This window comes from Gossypium arboreum, chromosome 12 (assembly GCF_025698485.1).
Source record: "Gossypium arboreum isolate Shixiya-1 chromosome 12, ASM2569848v2, whole genome shotgun sequence".
Taxonomy (NCBI): Eukaryota; Viridiplantae; Streptophyta; class Magnoliopsida; order Malvales; family Malvaceae; genus Gossypium; species Gossypium arboreum.
In genome coordinates, this window is record NC_069081.1 from 95,383,795 (window position 1) to 95,402,110 (window position 18,316).

General features: G+C 31.3%; 2 protein-coding genes across 2 annotated transcripts; both read left to right on the forward strand.

The window, feature by feature from the left end:
- The first annotated feature begins 13,291 nt into the window (after positions 1-13,291).
- On the forward strand, positions 13,292-13,987 carry LOC108478359 (uncharacterized protein At5g01610-like). Its single transcript, XM_017780811.2, has one exon. It carries the CDS (start codon positions 13,342-13,344, stop codon positions 13,849-13,851), a length of 510 nt encoding a protein of 169 aa, XP_017636300.1. The 5' UTR covers positions 13,292-13,341; the 3' UTR covers positions 13,852-13,987.
- Positions 13,988-17,119: 3,132 nt separating this feature from the next.
- LOC108477314 (uncharacterized) lies at positions 17,120-17,922 on the forward strand. Its single transcript, XM_017779815.2, has one exon. The coding sequence runs from the start codon at positions 17,302-17,304 to the stop codon at positions 17,806-17,808; it is 507 nt and encodes a 168-aa protein (XP_017635304.1). The 5' UTR covers positions 17,120-17,301; the 3' UTR covers positions 17,809-17,922.
- Positions 17,923-18,316: the final 394 nt, after the last annotated feature.

Sequence of the window (18,316 nt, forward strand, 5' to 3'; positions counted from 1 at the left end):
ATAAACTACTTTAATGATCTGTGAAAAGATATACACAATTGACAGAACAATCAGCAATAGATGACATCCTAGTCAGTTTTCTATTTAGGTTTTTATGGGACAATGATCAAAACAATAATACTTACTAACGGCACTGCTATATTTGACAAAAAAAAAATTAGAGTGACTAAAACATGAATGAAGTAATTTTAGAGCAACTATTTGAGTAGTGTACCCATATTTTTAAGGTGTAATATGATATTTCCCTAATAAGTTTTTACCTTTACATTCCAAAAATTATCTTCAATAGGTGATCTCATATTTTCAATAAATATTAAGATTTCAGAATATATGATGTGAATATCATATTATTTTAGATAATTTTTTAGTTGTGGTTGATATCGGCATTGTTACAATGCTCTTTCCAACCGTTATATTCAAGTTTTGATCTCATTTTAAAGGGTTAAAGAATTTGATAATATGTTTAGATTAAAGAAGCAGGCAAGTCTCTTGGATTTTTTTTCTATTTTTTATTAGTGAATGTAGAGTATTTAAAGTAACATGAATAAAATAAAGTTTGGTTATGGTTTGCTATTGTTGGTTGATATATTTTCTTAATGCACTAATTCCATATATATATATATATATATATATATATATATATTCTATAACGCCCAATTTTCGAGAATTCTGTGAATGTTGGCATAGGTTTAATTATGCTAGTGGGCCTCTAGAAGGCCCAAGCTTAAGATAGAACCCTGCAATTTTAGTTAATTTTTTTGTTCCATAAGAAAAAGGGGGTGAAATTATGAAATAGGACCTATGTGAAAATGTTTGAAAAATGCTATAGGCTAAATTGAAGTGGCCAAATAAATAGTAGTGCAAAATAGGAGGATTTGCATGACAAACCTCCCATTTTACATGAAGTGGCCAGCCATCGTGTTGTTGTAGACAAAATGTGCACTTGATATCCATAATTTATGATACAAATTGATAATGGGTTAGGTAAATGTTTCATGATAATGGGTTAGGTAAATGTTCCATGATGGGAATTTCATGTCTTTTGTATTAAAGAATTAAATGGATGAAATATGAAATTTTATTAAAAAAAAGGGGTGAAAAGAACAAAGTTTTGTCCATCTTTGTTCATCATAGCCGAAAGTTAGAGAAGAGAAAAGAGAGGAGAAAGCTCTTGAATGTTCGGTCCCTTGGGGAAGAAAATTGAAGGTAAGTTCATGGTAGTTTGCTTCTATCTTGATGTTCATGAGTTCTTCTTGATTCTACCTTAACTCTTGAAGCATATTTTGGTTTTTAGTTGTGTTGTGAGTATTTAGTCATGAATTAAAATGAAGGAAATGGTTGTTGTTTCATGTTCTTTTGATGAAAAATGGAAGATAGGTGAAGTTGAGCCAAACAAATGAGCATGCATGTGCCTTAGATGCTAAGGGGAAAAATCGGCTAACATGTTGTGCTTTAAAATGATGAAATGGAGATTATACTTAAGTAAAATCATAGATATGTGATGATTGATTGGTGATATACATGTTTAAATAACATGCATGCAAGTTATGTGTGAAAGAGTGATTTGGTAATAAATCTGCTTGGGACAGCAGCAGTAACGTGAATTTGGAAAATCACCATAAATTGTGAGAGATGAGTTAGAAGGTGAATAAATTATGTAATTAAATCTTAATGAGTCTAGTTTCAAATGAAATAAACGAGAACATATTTTGAATTCTGTACAATGAGAAATTTGACTCGTAATGAAGAGTGGTCAGATTAGTCAAACAGTGAAACATGGGAAACTTTAAGAAAAATCTGGTATTGATTGGCCAAACCAAAAATTCTGAAAATTTTTTGGATAGAAGATATATGAGTCTATTTTCAGGGAAAATTAACGGCACTTGATTTGGAGTTTCGTAGCTCCAGTTATAAATGATTTAGTGACTGTTGCTCAGGAAGACAGCTTGCAGTGAAATTATGATTATGTGGTAAACATTGACAAAAATTTGTTAATGAGTTGCTTATTGATTTCTTATAAGCTTACTATGATCTGTAGGTGTGGTTGGCTGAATATTGTAAGGGGTTAATACGTAGTTCGTGTTTGAATAGTTAGATTAACGTGTTAGTAATCCAATTGTAGGCAGTTCGTGTGTGGATCTCAAATCGACATATCGTCGCATAAGCAATGTGTAATGTAACACCCTCTCATAGACTAGATTGGCAAAAGCCGAAAAGCCGAAAAGCCGAAAAGCCGGTATTTTGAGATCTTGCGAGTGTGTGAATGCTCATGAGATTAATAGTTTGATGTATATGGTAAATTAAAGTGATAAGACTGCAGAGTGCGCGATTACATGCATTTCGATATTTTTGGGCTTAATGGGCCAAAAGCGGGATAATGGGCCAACGGGCCCAAATTAGTAAGAAAACGCATAAGTGTTTCTGAACATACGTAAATGGCTATGTTATGTATGAAAACCTTAAGAATAGTTAAATTACTTGAATACCCTATGTATGCAAAATTACCATTATACCCCTAGGTTACTTTTGACCTGAAATGCATGACGATCGATTACGTATGATGTATGCCATGATTATATATCATTGCATGGGGACTTGGGTTATACTATGGAGGAAGCGTCCGGTGGTTATGCCACAATTATCGATCTGGTGGCTCGCCACATATATCTGATACGGTGGCTCTGTCACAATATCAGATCTGGTGACTTCGTCACAATATCCGGCGACCTCGCTTGCGATTTACGTGGTGTGTAGCGGTTAGGTGGGTCGAGTAGTCTCCCACATGGTGTAAGACTGATGCGGGGTGTTATGGATGAATCTGGGTTGGGTTTCTTCATAAACATGTAATATCTGCTACGCTACATTATGGGCCTATGGGCTTTATTCAATTGCTTGCGGCTAAGGCCAACTTATTCTATTTCTATGGTTTGAGCTGATATTGGCTATGGTTGGGTTAATTTACACACTGAGTTTCCCCAAACTCACCCCTTTTATTTCCATCCACGCAGGTAATCCCCAACCATAGTGGGCTTGGAGCTGTGAGGGAATTTGGAGTGGCCACCCATTCTGAAAGTTTGATTTTCTTCTGGTGAACTGGATATCCTTTTATTTATGTTTGAGGTTTTGGGTTTTTTTTAAATGTAATAAGGCCGCTTAATTATTCTTGATGGTTTTAATATGTGTTACTAAAATAAGTATTACTTATTTTAACTGTTGAAGTTGGAAAGCTTTAGGGCGCGTTTTCAAAAACAACAATTGATTTCAAAATACCACGATAACAAGCAAAGCTTTAGCAATGAAAGTATTTTCCAAAATTAATCACTTTTCCTAAAAAGGACTTAATCAAATCGGTTTCCTAGAAATATACATGACGTTAAGGTGTGGCAATGGCGGTATGCATGTCTAGGATTGGATCCGAAGGGAGCTTGGTACTTAAACAGTCCGATGGACTCACATCCTCTCTTCCGATTTCCTACCTGGTACACAGCTTCCATTCACTTTAACTTATAATGAAATGATCTTTTAAAACACTAAGTAAGTTTTTCTGGATCAACAATATAAAATGTTTTGAACGCTTCGATGTGGCATGTCGGATCTGGCCATAATGTCTGGGCTGGGTTTGGGGTGCTACATATTCAATTCAACAAGAATGTCTCACTACGGAAAATTCAAGCGGGCTGTTACTTATAACATCATGATTTCTCCTCCTTATGGCTCTTGTTGTTGTTACTTATAAAGTGCAGAAGAATTATGTCCCTAATAAAGATGAGTCATTGCTAATTTTTTGTGTTAAAGTTGCATTTTTTGATGAAGTTTTAACCAAATCATTTCTTTCTTAACATATTTAGAAGGAAATTAAGGATATAAGATTGATTGTGTTGAATCTTGCCTCATCATCAAAAGAGTTTTTTGTCATTCCAATTGAGAGTAATTCTCTTCAAATGGTATTGATGTTAGGGAGAGATTGAAGAAGTCATTAGATGTTGTTACTGGTAAAGAAAATATTCTTATTCATTTTCAGATATTGTCATAGAAAATAGATTACTTTTGAAAATGAGTATACTAGAGTTGTGTTAGGATCTTACACCTCAAGGATCCTTGCCATGTCATTTCTGCCACAATAAAAGATTAGGGCTATTTTTATCAGCTGACATATAGTATGTTGATTCGAGATGGGAGATTCCTATTATGCTCCCATTTCATGATTGCCCCACACATGAGCTCAACACTCTTTGTAGCCTTGATGGTCTGAAAATAGTAGAGTTGCTTAATGGTCTAGGCTCTGGTATTGGTCATGTTAGATTTGCTTATGGTTTATATTTGATACTAGGAAATGGTTACATAATGGTTAATTGAATAACATATGCATGATGGTAATCTTTTAAGTGATATGATAATGGTATATGATTAACAATTGTGGTGTCAATGGTGACACATTGGTTTGGCATAAAATTGTATGAATTTGATATGTTCTTGATATGTTAAATGTGATTTTGAATAGGTCATTTTGGTTAGAAATAAGATGGCTTGGTGTTCAAGTTAAAATGATTGTTTTGTCTTAATAATGAAGTAATTTAGCTGCACACGATCGTGTGCTACACACGATCACACCACACGGTTGTTTGTGTTAATTTGATTTTAAGAACATGTTGCACATGGTTTGGCACAAAGTCTGCAACACGGCCGTGTGGCCCTATTTCAACTACCCATATTGGCAGACACACGGGCTGGAACACAGTCATGTGTCATAATTTCGAATATTCACACATGGTCTGAGTTATGTCACATGGCCTGGCCACACGGTCGTGTGACCCCTATTTTCCAAAATTTTTAAGATTTTTCTAAAATTTTATGAATTGTTTCGTTTTATCCTAGATTGTTCTCAAACCATTTTTATGGACCCGTAGGCTCGATTAAAGGCCCATACGTGTATTTTGTCATGGTTAGATTTAATTGTTATGTATATTGGCATTTAATTGTATAATCGATTTTGTGGTGAAGTTAAATGTTCTATTTTGCTTGGTAATGCTCCGTAACCTTAATCCAATAATAGAGACGGGATAGGGGTGTTATAGTATATGACTCTTACTAAGCCGCAGGACGATGTGCAATACGAGTTTGTACTCCATGGTTATCTATGACGCTTATCGATAAATTTTTATGAGTTTTATCTGACAATTTTTAGAAACAAGTTTTATGTTATCACTTAGTGTTTTCAATCAGAGTTTCACTATCTATAAGTATATCATCTCATAGTCTAAGGTTTCATAATCTAAAGTTTCAAGTATAGAAAGTACTTCTCTTAGATCGGCTTCGAGAGTCTCGCATTTTTGAATTTTGAATTTTTAATTTTAATAGCAAAATACTTTTCTAAAATACTCTTGAAAATATGCATTCAAACCCGTTTAAAATTCATAGTTCGAGTTTGAACTTGACTCTGATACCATTAAATATCATAGCCAACACCTAGCCCAGTAAGATATTGTTCGCTTTGGGCACACATGGCCATCAAAACTTTGTTCTTGGGAGCGCTCATACACCCTAAAAGGCATATTACCACTTAAGTGGTCCTACCTCTTTATATAACCCAGGTCTCTACCATGTTTTCCCGATGTGGGATTTGCCTAGGATATTACAAATGTGCATGTTCATAGGTATTAAGTCAATTAATTAACCAAGTTAAGGTATAATACATTGAATGTTATGTTATTGAATGTCTTAGATATGTTTTAGACATATAAATTGATGTATTATGAATCGGTATTATGTTAGCCTAGGTAAGGCTTATAACGGAAATCATTTGAATGTGTTAAAATGTGTATAATAGGTGAAATTGTCATTTGGTTTCGAGACAATGAGGTTATTTTCTTGGAATGTCAAGAATAAAATATTTGTTTCTAACATTTTTGGGTAATTGTCTCGAGAATGGATAAGTCTCAAGACTTAGACCCCTATGTTTCGAGATAGGAAACATCGAATGTAAAGTCCAAAATAGGAGAGGTGAGTATCAAGGCCTGTCTTAAGACACAATGCACAAAGTCTCAAGACATGAACCCCCATGTCTCGAGACAGGAAAACATCGAAGCCAGGGGTCTAAAACAAGGTAAGCTTGTTTCGAGACATGACCCTCAATGCCTTGAGACATTTAGTTGAATTTTTATATTTAAGGTTGGATTTGAGTCCTCACTCGGTATTTTACCCCGTATAGACTCAAGACTTGTGGTTATTAAACATTGATAAAGCATGATCATAATTATAATTGAAAATGTTTTAAATTTTTCCATGTTTATATTATAACAGCCTATTTTCTAGTGGTGTCAGAAACAGTAGTTTAAAGGCCACAAATCTTATGAGAGAGCCCGTAAATACTATTATTTAATGTTTACAAGTCAAATATAGTATTATAGTCAATTTTGAATTTATAATTTTAGTTAATTGAATGATTAGTTAAGGTCAAGTGGGTTATCTCTAAAGTAAAGTTGTTTTAGAAAATGAGGTATCGAGACCTCGTTTCTATAAATTGAGCCCGTAAATATTTTTATTAAATATTTACGGAGTGATTATATAGGTGTATTAAAATTTGGTTAGGTAATTTTGATGTTTAATTAGTTAATTAAAGAAAAATTATTAAATTGTAAAAGGTGAAAAGTTACTTTTATTGATTTATTTTAACATAATAGTATAAATAATTAAAGTGGGGGATTAATGTGGAAATTAGAACCTAACATTTGAATATGGACCATTTTGGGTTTGCAAATGTTAATTTTATATGGTTTAGTTAAGGGCAAAGTGGTAAATATTTAATTAAATTATAATCAAATAAAATAAGCAAAGGCTATCCCTTTCCTTTGTTTTTGCCGAAAATGGGAAGAAAGAAACTGGGAGTAGCTTTAAATGCTTGGTCATTTGGTCTATTGCATGTAAGCTCGTTTCTTATCTAATTCTCATTAATTTTATATTTTTATGATCGTGTTATTGATATCCAACTAGTTTAGAGACTAATTTGTGAAATTGATAAACATTTAAAAATTTATCATTGATGATTTTGAGTACTTTTGATATTATGTGATTTTATTGAAAGCTTGATTATTAGATGACATTAAATTTGTAAAGTGATTTTTAGTAATTTTTGTGTTTAGTGATTAAATCGAAAATAAACTAAAATAGACATGGTTTTTCTAGATAAATTAAAAATTTTTGGGCTATTTTAGAATGGTTAAAATTTAGGTTCAATGGGTTTAAAGTTTAATTATGAGAAATAAGCTTGTTTTGGTCTTAAGGACCAAATTGATTAAAATGTAAAAGTTTGGGGCAAATGTGTAAAAATATAAATAGGAAGTTATATGTATTAAATTGAATGGTATATTAAATTGAGGTTAATAATTGAAATAAATTATATTATATATCAAGATCAAGTAGAAAATCAAGCAAAAGCGAAAGTTGTTGAATAGTCCCTAAACTATTGCAAACTCTACAGTTTAGCCCTGGTAAGTTCGTTCGGTTTAATTTACTATGTTTTAAATTTCATATTGAGTGAAAAAATTGATTTTCGAATGTTCAATTTACTATATATTAGATGCTATATTAATTAGAATTGAAGTAGTGAATCGTTTATAATACTGATTAGTGATGATAACTCTTGAGTCGAATGAATATAGGATAGAGTACGATTGGCATGCTAATAGGTTATAGTGTGCGCTGTACGGGAATTGATTTGAGATAAGACGATGATTCCTGTCTTGTGATTTTACACTTAATATATCGAAAACACTTGTTGTGGACTATCGCAATATATTACAGTGATTCTAGCGTGTTACCGAGGGTGAATGTAAAGCCTTTGGCATTGGCACTTAGTGCCCAGGCGTGTTTTCGGAGGGATGTTAGCCTACGGGTTAAGCATTTGATGTCAAGGCGTGTTATCGATTGGATTGGCTTGTTTGAGTGTTTGGAGTGTTTTGGATGGATAACTGTGTACTCATATCCATATATCGTTCATCGGACAATGTTTCTTATGTTAAATGTCTTACTATTGAATTGTTAAAAAATTATTCATGAATCTTCTAATAGCATTATGGCTTGATAATGAATGATCTCGTACTTCTTTATGTATAAACTCACCTGTTTTGAATTGTGGTTGACATGAAAATCTAACTTTTAATCTTGTTATTAAAATTGTTATGTTTAATTCAGTATGTTTTATTGTGTTAACCATTAAACTTAGTAAGCTCTAGTGAAGTTTACTCATGTTCTTTTCTGTTCCTTGTAGATAATGCTTTATGGAGTCGGACGATTGGATCAACTTATAGATCACACTATCCAGATTCATTTTGGTAGATTTTGATACGCTTATTTTGGGTTATATGACATGTAATAGGTGTTATTATATTTGTTTAGATACTTATTACAAATGTTATATTTTTAGCTTGGTATAAGCTTACTTGTGTATGTGCCTTTAATCTTGGTGTGAATACGTTCATATAAAGTTGTTTTGGTCATTTGATATAAACCTTATTTAAGTGTTTGAATCATGGTATGAATGAATATGAATAATTAAGAAGAAATGATAAGTTTGGTATGAGTTTTATATATTAACTTATGAATTTGAATGCAAATTAGTTGATGTGTAAAGTGAATTGAGGTTGCTAATTGAATTATGGTGTCAATAAGGACACATTGTAACACCCCTAACCCGTATTCGTCGTCGGAACAGGGTTTCGAAGCATTATCGAAACTTTCAGAACATTTTTAGATAATTCCCGTAAAATTTCTATTCATTAACCGAGATTATTCATATTGTCCTTTTAAATGGACCCTCGAGGCCCAAAATGAGTATTAGAATCGAGTCGGGACTTAATCGAGAACTCTAAGAATTTTTTGCGATATTTTAAAAATTTTTCAAGGTGCAGGGCTCACACGCCCGTGTGGTCCAAGGGACATGCCCGTGTTGTAGGCCATGTTCGACCTTGTGTAACTCTCTGACTTGTGCACACGGCCGTGCCACACGCCCATGTGCTAGGCCATGTGGTTAAATTATTTAATTCAAAATTAGGTGCAGGTTTCACATGGCTAAGACACACGCTCATGTTCTAGGCCGTGTAGTACACACGGCTGAGGCACATGCCCATGTCTCTGCCCGTGTGCTCAATTCTGAGCATTCTGTTTCTCAAAATTAAGGTGTAGGGGACACACGGTCTAACCACACACCCATGTACCTGGCTGTGTGGACAAAAATAAAGTCATTTCTAGCTTCATTTCTCACCCAAATTCACACTAATGACCTGCACTTAAACTCACATCCATAAACCAACCAATTCAAGCTTTCAAATTTAGCAAATTCCATCATGCATCATGGCATATCATTTCATGCATACATGTCTACAATCTTACCTTAGTTCAATCCATATATTAAACATGATTTGATCAACTACTTAACATTTAAGTAGCTACCATAGTTTGACATTACAAGTATATTTAAACAAATCATTACTAGCCATTCCAATGGCTAGCTTACAAGCATCATTTACAATTACATGCCAATATGACCAATATAACCTATACATGCCATTACAACCATAATTGATTTACCATACTGTACCGACATGGGCTGATGGATAGTGTGAGTGATATCCGCCGAGTTTTCAATCCAACGAGCTTCCGATTTACTCTAAAACAGAATAACATGGTACTTAACTTACCATTCATTCTATTATGAGGTAACTATGTAAGGCATATTCAATCAATTTGACCTCAAGCCCTACACACATTCTCATTGCCCATGTTAGTCATATAATCCATAATAACATCAAAACATATATGGGCTCAACAACAATCAAGATTCCAAGCACATATGCTTTCGACAACATGTATCCATTCAACATGCATTATTTATCTCATTATTACAAGTATAATTTCATACTAATTCATCTTGAGTTCAGATCATTTCATATCAGAACTTTACTTATATTAATCGAAATATCAAGGTCACGATTAGTACACTCAAGGTGTATAAGGCTATAATCAAGGATATACATACTCATCAAATAAATTCCATGTACAATATCGTCATTTCATATTTCCATAGACCAATTATCACGTATCGTCATTTTCATGTATTTCTGGCCGATATATGTAATAACTCATTTCTTATTCATATCTTCTCATGTCAAGAACTTTTACCCGTTGAATTTATCTGAAATATCAATGCATACACAGGTAGTACACTCGTGGTGTACAAATCAGGATTCATCAATTCATATTCAACGGTACCCATAAGGTACTATATCAGAGAGTACACTCTCGAGCCACACATGTATACAACAGGATTACCAGTCCAGGCTAAATCCTTTTTATGACCTATACTCTAAGGAGCTTGATCTGGATTACCCATACGGGCTAAATCCTTTTCTATGATAAGGTCAATAGGATTACTTGTCCGAGCTAAATCCCGTCAGTAACAAATGCAGGACCTCATTCATTTTGGAAAATCACATATCCATAAAATTTTAATTTTATTCAACCGGGATTCAAGCATTTTTCAAGCATTATCGGGCATGTGATTATTTCATACATCCACAACATTCATATAATTCAAATAAATACATTCCACATTCATTTCAAGCATATAAATGACATTCTCATCGTTTATCCTTTAACATCTATTGGGCATTATCATTTAATTCAAACATTTTCATTTATCGAGTTTGATCGGATATGCAATTATTTTCATATATTTATGAAATTTATACAATTTATATGAAGACAATCAATGCAAGCATGTAAATAAACACAATTTTAGTTACACGAACTTATCTCGATAACGTTCGTGCATGTAAAATCTACTAATCCGACATTTTCCTCTTTCCTCGTTCTAGCTCCAAATTTGGTCTATCTAGATCTATATGAGTAAATTTAACATAAATTTATCATATTTCACATTCTAGTGGACTTAATTTTCATCCTAGGTAAAATTACCATTTTGCCCCTAACTTTTTCATAAATTACAATTTCATCCCTAGGCCCGGAAAATGAAACATGTGCAAATTACTCCCTATTCCAATCCTAACCAAAGCCCCATTACAAATTTTACAGAACATGTATTTATAAAATTTTAGAATTTTTCATCAAATTTTACAACTTTTTTATTTTAGTCCCTAAATCACGTTTTCATCAAAGATCACTTTGTAAAAGTTGTGTATCTATTAATAATATTTCATTTTCTGTCATAAATTTCTAATTTCCAGCATATACATCCATTACACATTTTTCATACCTTGATAACTTTTCAAATTAATCCCTCAAATAGAGAGATTAAGCTATCCCAATTTCAAAGATATCAAAATTATTAAAAACGGGCTTGAATGCTTACCTAATTTGGCCATGAATGTTTCTTCTCTCTCTCCTAGGGTTTCCATGTATTATTTGGGGAAGAAGATGAGAAAAATAAGATGATAATTCTTTTATCATCTTTTTAATTAATTAATTTAATTAAATTCCAATTTAGTCCCTACACCTTTTTAAATTTTCCAAAGATGAGTCATACCAAAATATCTACATACTTTAACTAATGGTCTAATTACCATATAAATACCTTAATTTTTGAATTCCATAGCTATTTGATCTTTCTAGCTACTTAGAATCCAACTTTTGCATTTTATGAGATTTGGTCCTTCTCGTAATTAAGCACATAATCGGTAAAATTTCTTATCAAAATTTTCACATGACATTTCTATAATAATACGGACCATAAAATAAAATAAAATTTATTTTTAGGTTCGAATTTGTAGTCTTGAAACCATTGTTCCGATTTCACCGAGATTGGGCTGTTACACACTTGGCTAGGCACTTAAGTTGTTGTTTTGGCATGTTTTAGGCTTGTTTAAATGTATGTTTTGAAGTATGGAAATAGTTGATTTTGATTTGGCTTGGGACCTAAGTGTTAGATGAAAGTTTTGCCTTGTTTTGTAAGCTTTTTAAGGTGCACATGGCTTGGGCTATGACACACGTCCATGTGTCTTATTAATTTTTAAATACAGGATTTTTCACACAATCATAGTTAGTTACATAGTCTGGTCACACTGGCGTGTGGGAAGCCACACGGCTTGGCCTATTCCGCAGGGCCTGGCCATATAGTCGTGTGACCCTGTTTTTAAAATTTTTAAATTTTTTGCATATTTTTTTGTTTTGATTCAAATTAGTCCCGGATTATTCCCAAACTATTTTTAGGGCCCTGTAAGCTTAGTTTAAGGCCCGTAAGTTTATTTTACCCTGATTTTTATAAGCTATGGATTGTTATCATTTATTTTATATTTATATTTCTTTTTTATGATAAATGTCCTGATCTGTACTGTAGCGCTTCATAACCCTAATCTGGCGACGAAAACGGGTTAGGGGTGTTACATATATACTTGATTCTTTCATAATCAGATTGAGATGATCTAGTTGCTTTGGCAACATAATGTATCATTATGCATTTGGATCCATCAACCGAGCTAAGTGTAGAGTGTGACACCGTAAATGTTAACTTTGTTACAATTTGACCTTATTTAATTCTCTTTAACAATAAAATAATTAAATTAATATATTTAATAATGGAGTGATTAATTTGATTCAATCCTTATGATAAATAATATAATAAGCTTCAACATTTGTGGTGGAAACAATAATGATCAAATTTTATGATGATAATTTAATGAAATATGTTTTAAGTAATTATATAGCTAATAATGTGTTAATTGCTAAGTGATCTTAGCATTTTGGTAACCCTATTTACATAAGTAATTTTATATTTTATGAACCAAATGCCCTTAAATATTATGTATTTCATTTTAAAATATACTATTAATTGAAATTAATAATAAATATTAAATATAAGTGAGTAATCCACTTACACCAATGTAAAACTAACACTGTTTACACACTTCCGTAACTTTTTCTACGATTGATATTTTAATAGTTCAACCGTTATAATTCATGTTCTATTCATATAGATCATGTATGCCAATTTCGAGTAAAGAACAAAATTTTAAATAATTTATTTTATGTAAAAAGCTTTCAACTATCAAATATTTATTAATGCGACAATATTTTAAATTAATATGATTGGGATATCAAACTCATTCAAAATTTTATACGTATGTTAAATACAATTATATTGATAATTTTATTTATTAGATTATTAAAATATCAATCATAAAAAAAATTAAGAAAATATGTAAAAATCATATTAATTTTACACTAGAATAGTAACCAAATAGTAGGCATCTCATCACATACACGTGTGTGTATGTATATATAAATCCGTAGAACCTGAATTAGAGCTTAAACCAGACAGTCAAAAGGAAAATGTCTCTCCACCTAAAACCCATTCCATCAATTGCATTTCTCTCTTTGATTCTTCTCTTTCTGGTCTCATCCGCCACCGGCGAGGATTCACCTACCGCTTATGAAGTCCTTGAACAATATGACTTCCCCATAGGTCTCCTTCCCAAAGGTGTATCAAGCTACGAGCTAGACGATACCACTGGCAAGTTCTCCGTCTATTTGAACGGTAGTTGCAGCTATTCAATCGACAACTACGAGCTCAAATACAAGTCTACAATAACTGGGGTCATATCCAAGGACAAGCTAAGCAGCTTGAGCGGGATCAAGGTCAAGGTCCTCTTTTTATGGCTCAGCATCCAGTCGGTAACCCGTGATGACGATGAGCTTGAATTCTCAGTTGGGGTAGCATCCGCTGATTTCGCCGTTGATAATTTCAGTGAGTGCCCTACTTGTGGATGTGGCTTCGATTGTGATACTGTTAATGGCGGAAAGAATATTAAACCCAATCATCAGCTGATATCCTCTGCTTAGTTAAGTTGGTATGTTTTGATTAAGAGAGTTTTAAGGTTTATGTTACATTGTTTTAGGTTTAATCAAAGATTTCACTGTCATGTATGATTGAGATGCTTGGGATTAAGTTAAACTCACTGTTCAACTTAAGAGAAAAGGAGGTGTCATTTTTTTTTCATCATTATTATCTACTTTACGTTATACTTGGAACAAAATTAGCTCATCTACCCTATAGCAATTATTCAGTAGGATAATTCTTGTACATTAAATTTTAAAACAAGAGGTGAAATGTGCAGTGGCAACCGCCGAAAAATAAGAAAATTAAGAGGGTTTAATAAAAATACATATTCTGAAAATGAATTTGGATAAAATTTAAGATTTTATTTATATGAATTGAGTTTTGTACAAAAATTTTTGGTTTGAACTCATCTCGGCTTCATTCGAATATATTATATTATAAAAATATTATACTAATTATATATACTTATATTTATATTAAATCACTAATCTAATAACAATTAAATTCATTATCCAAAACTTAAAAAAAATTACCCAAATAAATAACTCAACCCAAAATATAAAATTTTAAAAATTATATTTGATACAATAAAATATTTATTATTTTTGTTTTTGTTTTTAATATGATAAAACATTTATTATATTTATTATAGTGCTTTTTTAATATAAATATTTTTAATGTATTTTAATATGTTAGAAAAATTTTATTTTTAGTATTTTTTAGTGCATTAAGTGTATTATATTTTTCTAAAATTTATTTTTAAATAAAATTAATCTAAAAATTAAATGAATTGATTGAGTCAAATTTAAGTTTACCTTTTTAAATTACATTAGATTTAAATAAAAAATTAAATCTAATTTTGAATGGAATCAAATCTAAACTTAAAATTAATCAAATACCTCTCACGTGGACACATGAAACTATTGATTTTATTATTCGACTTTGAAACATAATAAATTTCGTTCCTTTTTAATCAGTAAGATTCATTATCTCATGTAAGGAGGAATTGATACAAGATACGAGAAAACAAAAGACAAAGCACTGTAAATACCCCATTATGAATAGGGTAATCAGCTTTATTGCTGCACTGTTAGGCGAGTTTTGTTTTGCTTTTAAAAGTATTTTTGAGATAAAATTATTATTAAATAAAATGTTTTTAAGTTTTTAAAAATAATTTTAGGACAAAAAATGTTTTGCCAATTTATTTTTTTATTCAAAGGTAGAAGTAAAAATTTTAATTTTTGTTTGATAAGTACGATTAATTCAATTAATTTTGAAATTTTAATAAACTTAACCGCTAATTTTATATAATAGTTGAATAGACCGATTTTATATGGTATTAATTAACTTAATATTGTTTGATTAGATTAATGAACCGACTTAAAATAAGTATATTATAAAATATATTTAAAATAATGAGAATATAAATATATTTAACTCATTTATCTATATTATAAAATATAAGTATATTTAAAATAATTAAAATTTTAAATATTCAATTGGTTAAATCAATCGATTCAATTAAAAAATTCAATCATCAATAATTGACTGATATAATCAAATAAGTTAATCCTACAACAATTTAACCGTCTAAACTAAAATCAACTTAACCAGATTAATAATTAAATTGACTTTAACCAACTTATGCTCTCCCTACTTAACACTCATAGATAAAAGCCATCATAAATGATAATTATATTTTTTCCTCTCTTTTACAATTTTTTAATATTTTTGTGCAAATGTTAATTATTTTAAACTTAATTTTAATTCAAATATATATGAGGTAAACTATTAAAATAATCACTTTTGTTTCTCTCAGGTTACATTTTAGTCACTGAGAGTTAATTACTGTTAACGGTGTAACGGTAAGCTGACATGGCACGTTAAATCAGCATTTCAAATAAAATTCTTAGGTTAAAATATACAATTGGTCCTATATATATATATATATTTTGTTTTGAGCAATTTAATTTTTTTCTTCTACGTTAAAAAAGATGGAGAAGGAAGGAAAATAGAAGGAGAAGCAAAAGAGAATGAAAAAAAAAAAGGAACGTTAAAAGAACATAAAAGAAAAAAATAAATTTCTCAAAATGAAAAAATATGGGGACCAATTTATAATTTAACCTAATTTTTTTGTTTGAAATGATGATTTAACGTGTCACGTCAGCTTATCATTACACCGTTAACTAAAATGTGACAACATGTTAACATAAGTGATTAAAAGTAACATTTCAAACATAAATGATTAAAATGTAACCTGAGGAAAACAAAAGTAACTATTTTAGTAGTTTACTCATAATATAACTTTGAGACAACTTTTTCCATTTATTTTTATATTTTAATCAAATTTATTTTCATTAAAACTTTCTAAACGAGATAATTAATTAATTTTAAATAAAAATAATAATGAATATTAATATATAGTTTAATATAAGTTCGAATATTTAATTTGTCAAAATTTGTTTGGAGAGTGATTAAAGCTTTACTTTGATATTTAAATAATACTTAATTATTATTAATTGAATCTTAGTTTGATTGGTATTGATATTGTTGTTAGTGCGAGGATGACATAAGTTTAAGTGCATTGTGAAGCGCATTATCTTCATATGTATAATTATTTTTCATTTAAAATTTAAATATTTAAATATATCTCAATTGAATTTACCTGATATTTCAAAAATCTAAAAGGGTAGGTATTTTCTATAGAAAGTATATTTCACACCAAAGATGTCTCTTATCCTAAATTATTTTAGGCCTAATTATAAAATTCATCTCAAAATACAAAAATTCTTACTTAAATATTAAATTTAACCAAAATGATAAATCCTCTCATTTTATCAAAAAGAAAAATACAACATTCAACATGTGTTATATTTTTATTAATTGATATCATATTTTGAATAAATGAGACAAAATTAATAATTTAAATATAATTTTGATAATAAGAATTTAACTATTCAAAATAATAAAACAATATAGTTTGGGGCAAATTTAGATTTAAGCCTTTTACTTAATATCTATAAATGTGATGATTTAAAGTATTATTTTAAAATCGGATTGGTCGATCAAATTAATTAAATCATTAAGTTATTACTTTAAAATAAAATGTTGATATCCAATTGAATAAACCAACCAATGGATCAAATTGAAAATTAGTAATGTGACCATCAGAGGTGCGGTTCTAAATACCTTAATTTAGGGCCCAAGTCCCAACTAAATTCTCCGGTCACCCACCGCACCGTGGCGGTCACCAACCACTATTCCAAACTAGAAAACTGCGTCCCAGTTGTCTAATTTTTGAAGTTGACAAATTTGCCACTATGCTGTCTAGAGAGTCTATAGTCCCTCTACCAGTCAAGCACCCACCTGCCCTTTCCCCATTTCACCGCCCATCTTCTTCCTCATTAGTTTCCAGTCACGCGAATAAAAAAATATAACAAAAGAAACAAAAAATGGCTCTCAATCTCACCACCGCCATTCCTATATCTCTCCTCCTCCTCTTCCTCTTCGTTCAATCGCCTCTCGCTGTCACTGGCGACGCACCGTCAGCTTACGATGTCCTCCAAGGCTACAACTTCCCCGTCGGTCTTCTTCCCAAAGGAGTAATAAAGTACGATTTAGACGAATCCACGGGCCGATTCCATGCCTACTTAGATGATACGTGTAGTTTCTCGTTAGAAGGGTCTTATCAACTCAAATACAAATCCACGATCAGCGGAATTATATCCAATAACAGGCTCAAAGACCTTAGTGGAATAAGCGTTAAAGTCTTTTTTGTATGGCTCAACATTGTGGAGGTTATTAGAGATGATGACGAGCTGGAGTTTTCAGTAGGGATTGCCTCTGCAAGCTTTCCGATTGATAACTTTTATGAGTGTCCGCAGTGTGGTTGTGGGTTGGATTGCGGTAATGGGAGAGTAAGCAAGCTTAGAATTAAGTCTTCTTTTTCTTCATTTTAGAGAAAATTTCAGGGGACAAAATATATTGAAGTTATTCGAATGTTTAAGTTTTCATCTTGGCTTGAAAATTGAAGTGGGTTCTTGGTTATTTATTGAAATTCGCAGAGTTTTTAACTTTTTTTACCCGTTTTTTACTTTCAACTCATATGTATTTGTTTCTGTTTATGTGGTTGGTCTCTGTTTCATTGCCTAGGGAAGGATTGAATTGATCGACTAATCTTTTTTTTTTAATGCTATGAGTTAGACTGTTAGAATCCTAAGCCCAGGGTTGGGACTTGGGACATGTTTGTATCCTGTTATATCTTCACTTAGGACGATGAATGTTAGTCAGGGTGTTAATAGAAGGCTATGCTTTGCAAGATTATCTCCTGTATATGATTGTGAACTGCAAATTTATGTTGCTATTAAGCAACTATTGAGTGAATAGAAAGTGGTGGAGAGGCACAAGTGTTAGGTGGAATGGTAAGGCGCATTGCACTCTGGGGACTTAGTTCAAACTTTGGATACA

Bases quoted from the DNA above. Each gene is read 5' to 3' on its own strand.
- LOC108478359 (XM_017780811.2), top strand. From the start codon at position 13,342: ATGTCTCTCCACCTAAAACCCATTCCATCAATTGCATTTCTCTCTTTG.
- LOC108477314 (XM_017779815.2), top strand. From the start codon at position 17,302: ATGGCTCTCAATCTCACCACCGCCATTCCTATATCTCTCCTCCTCCTC.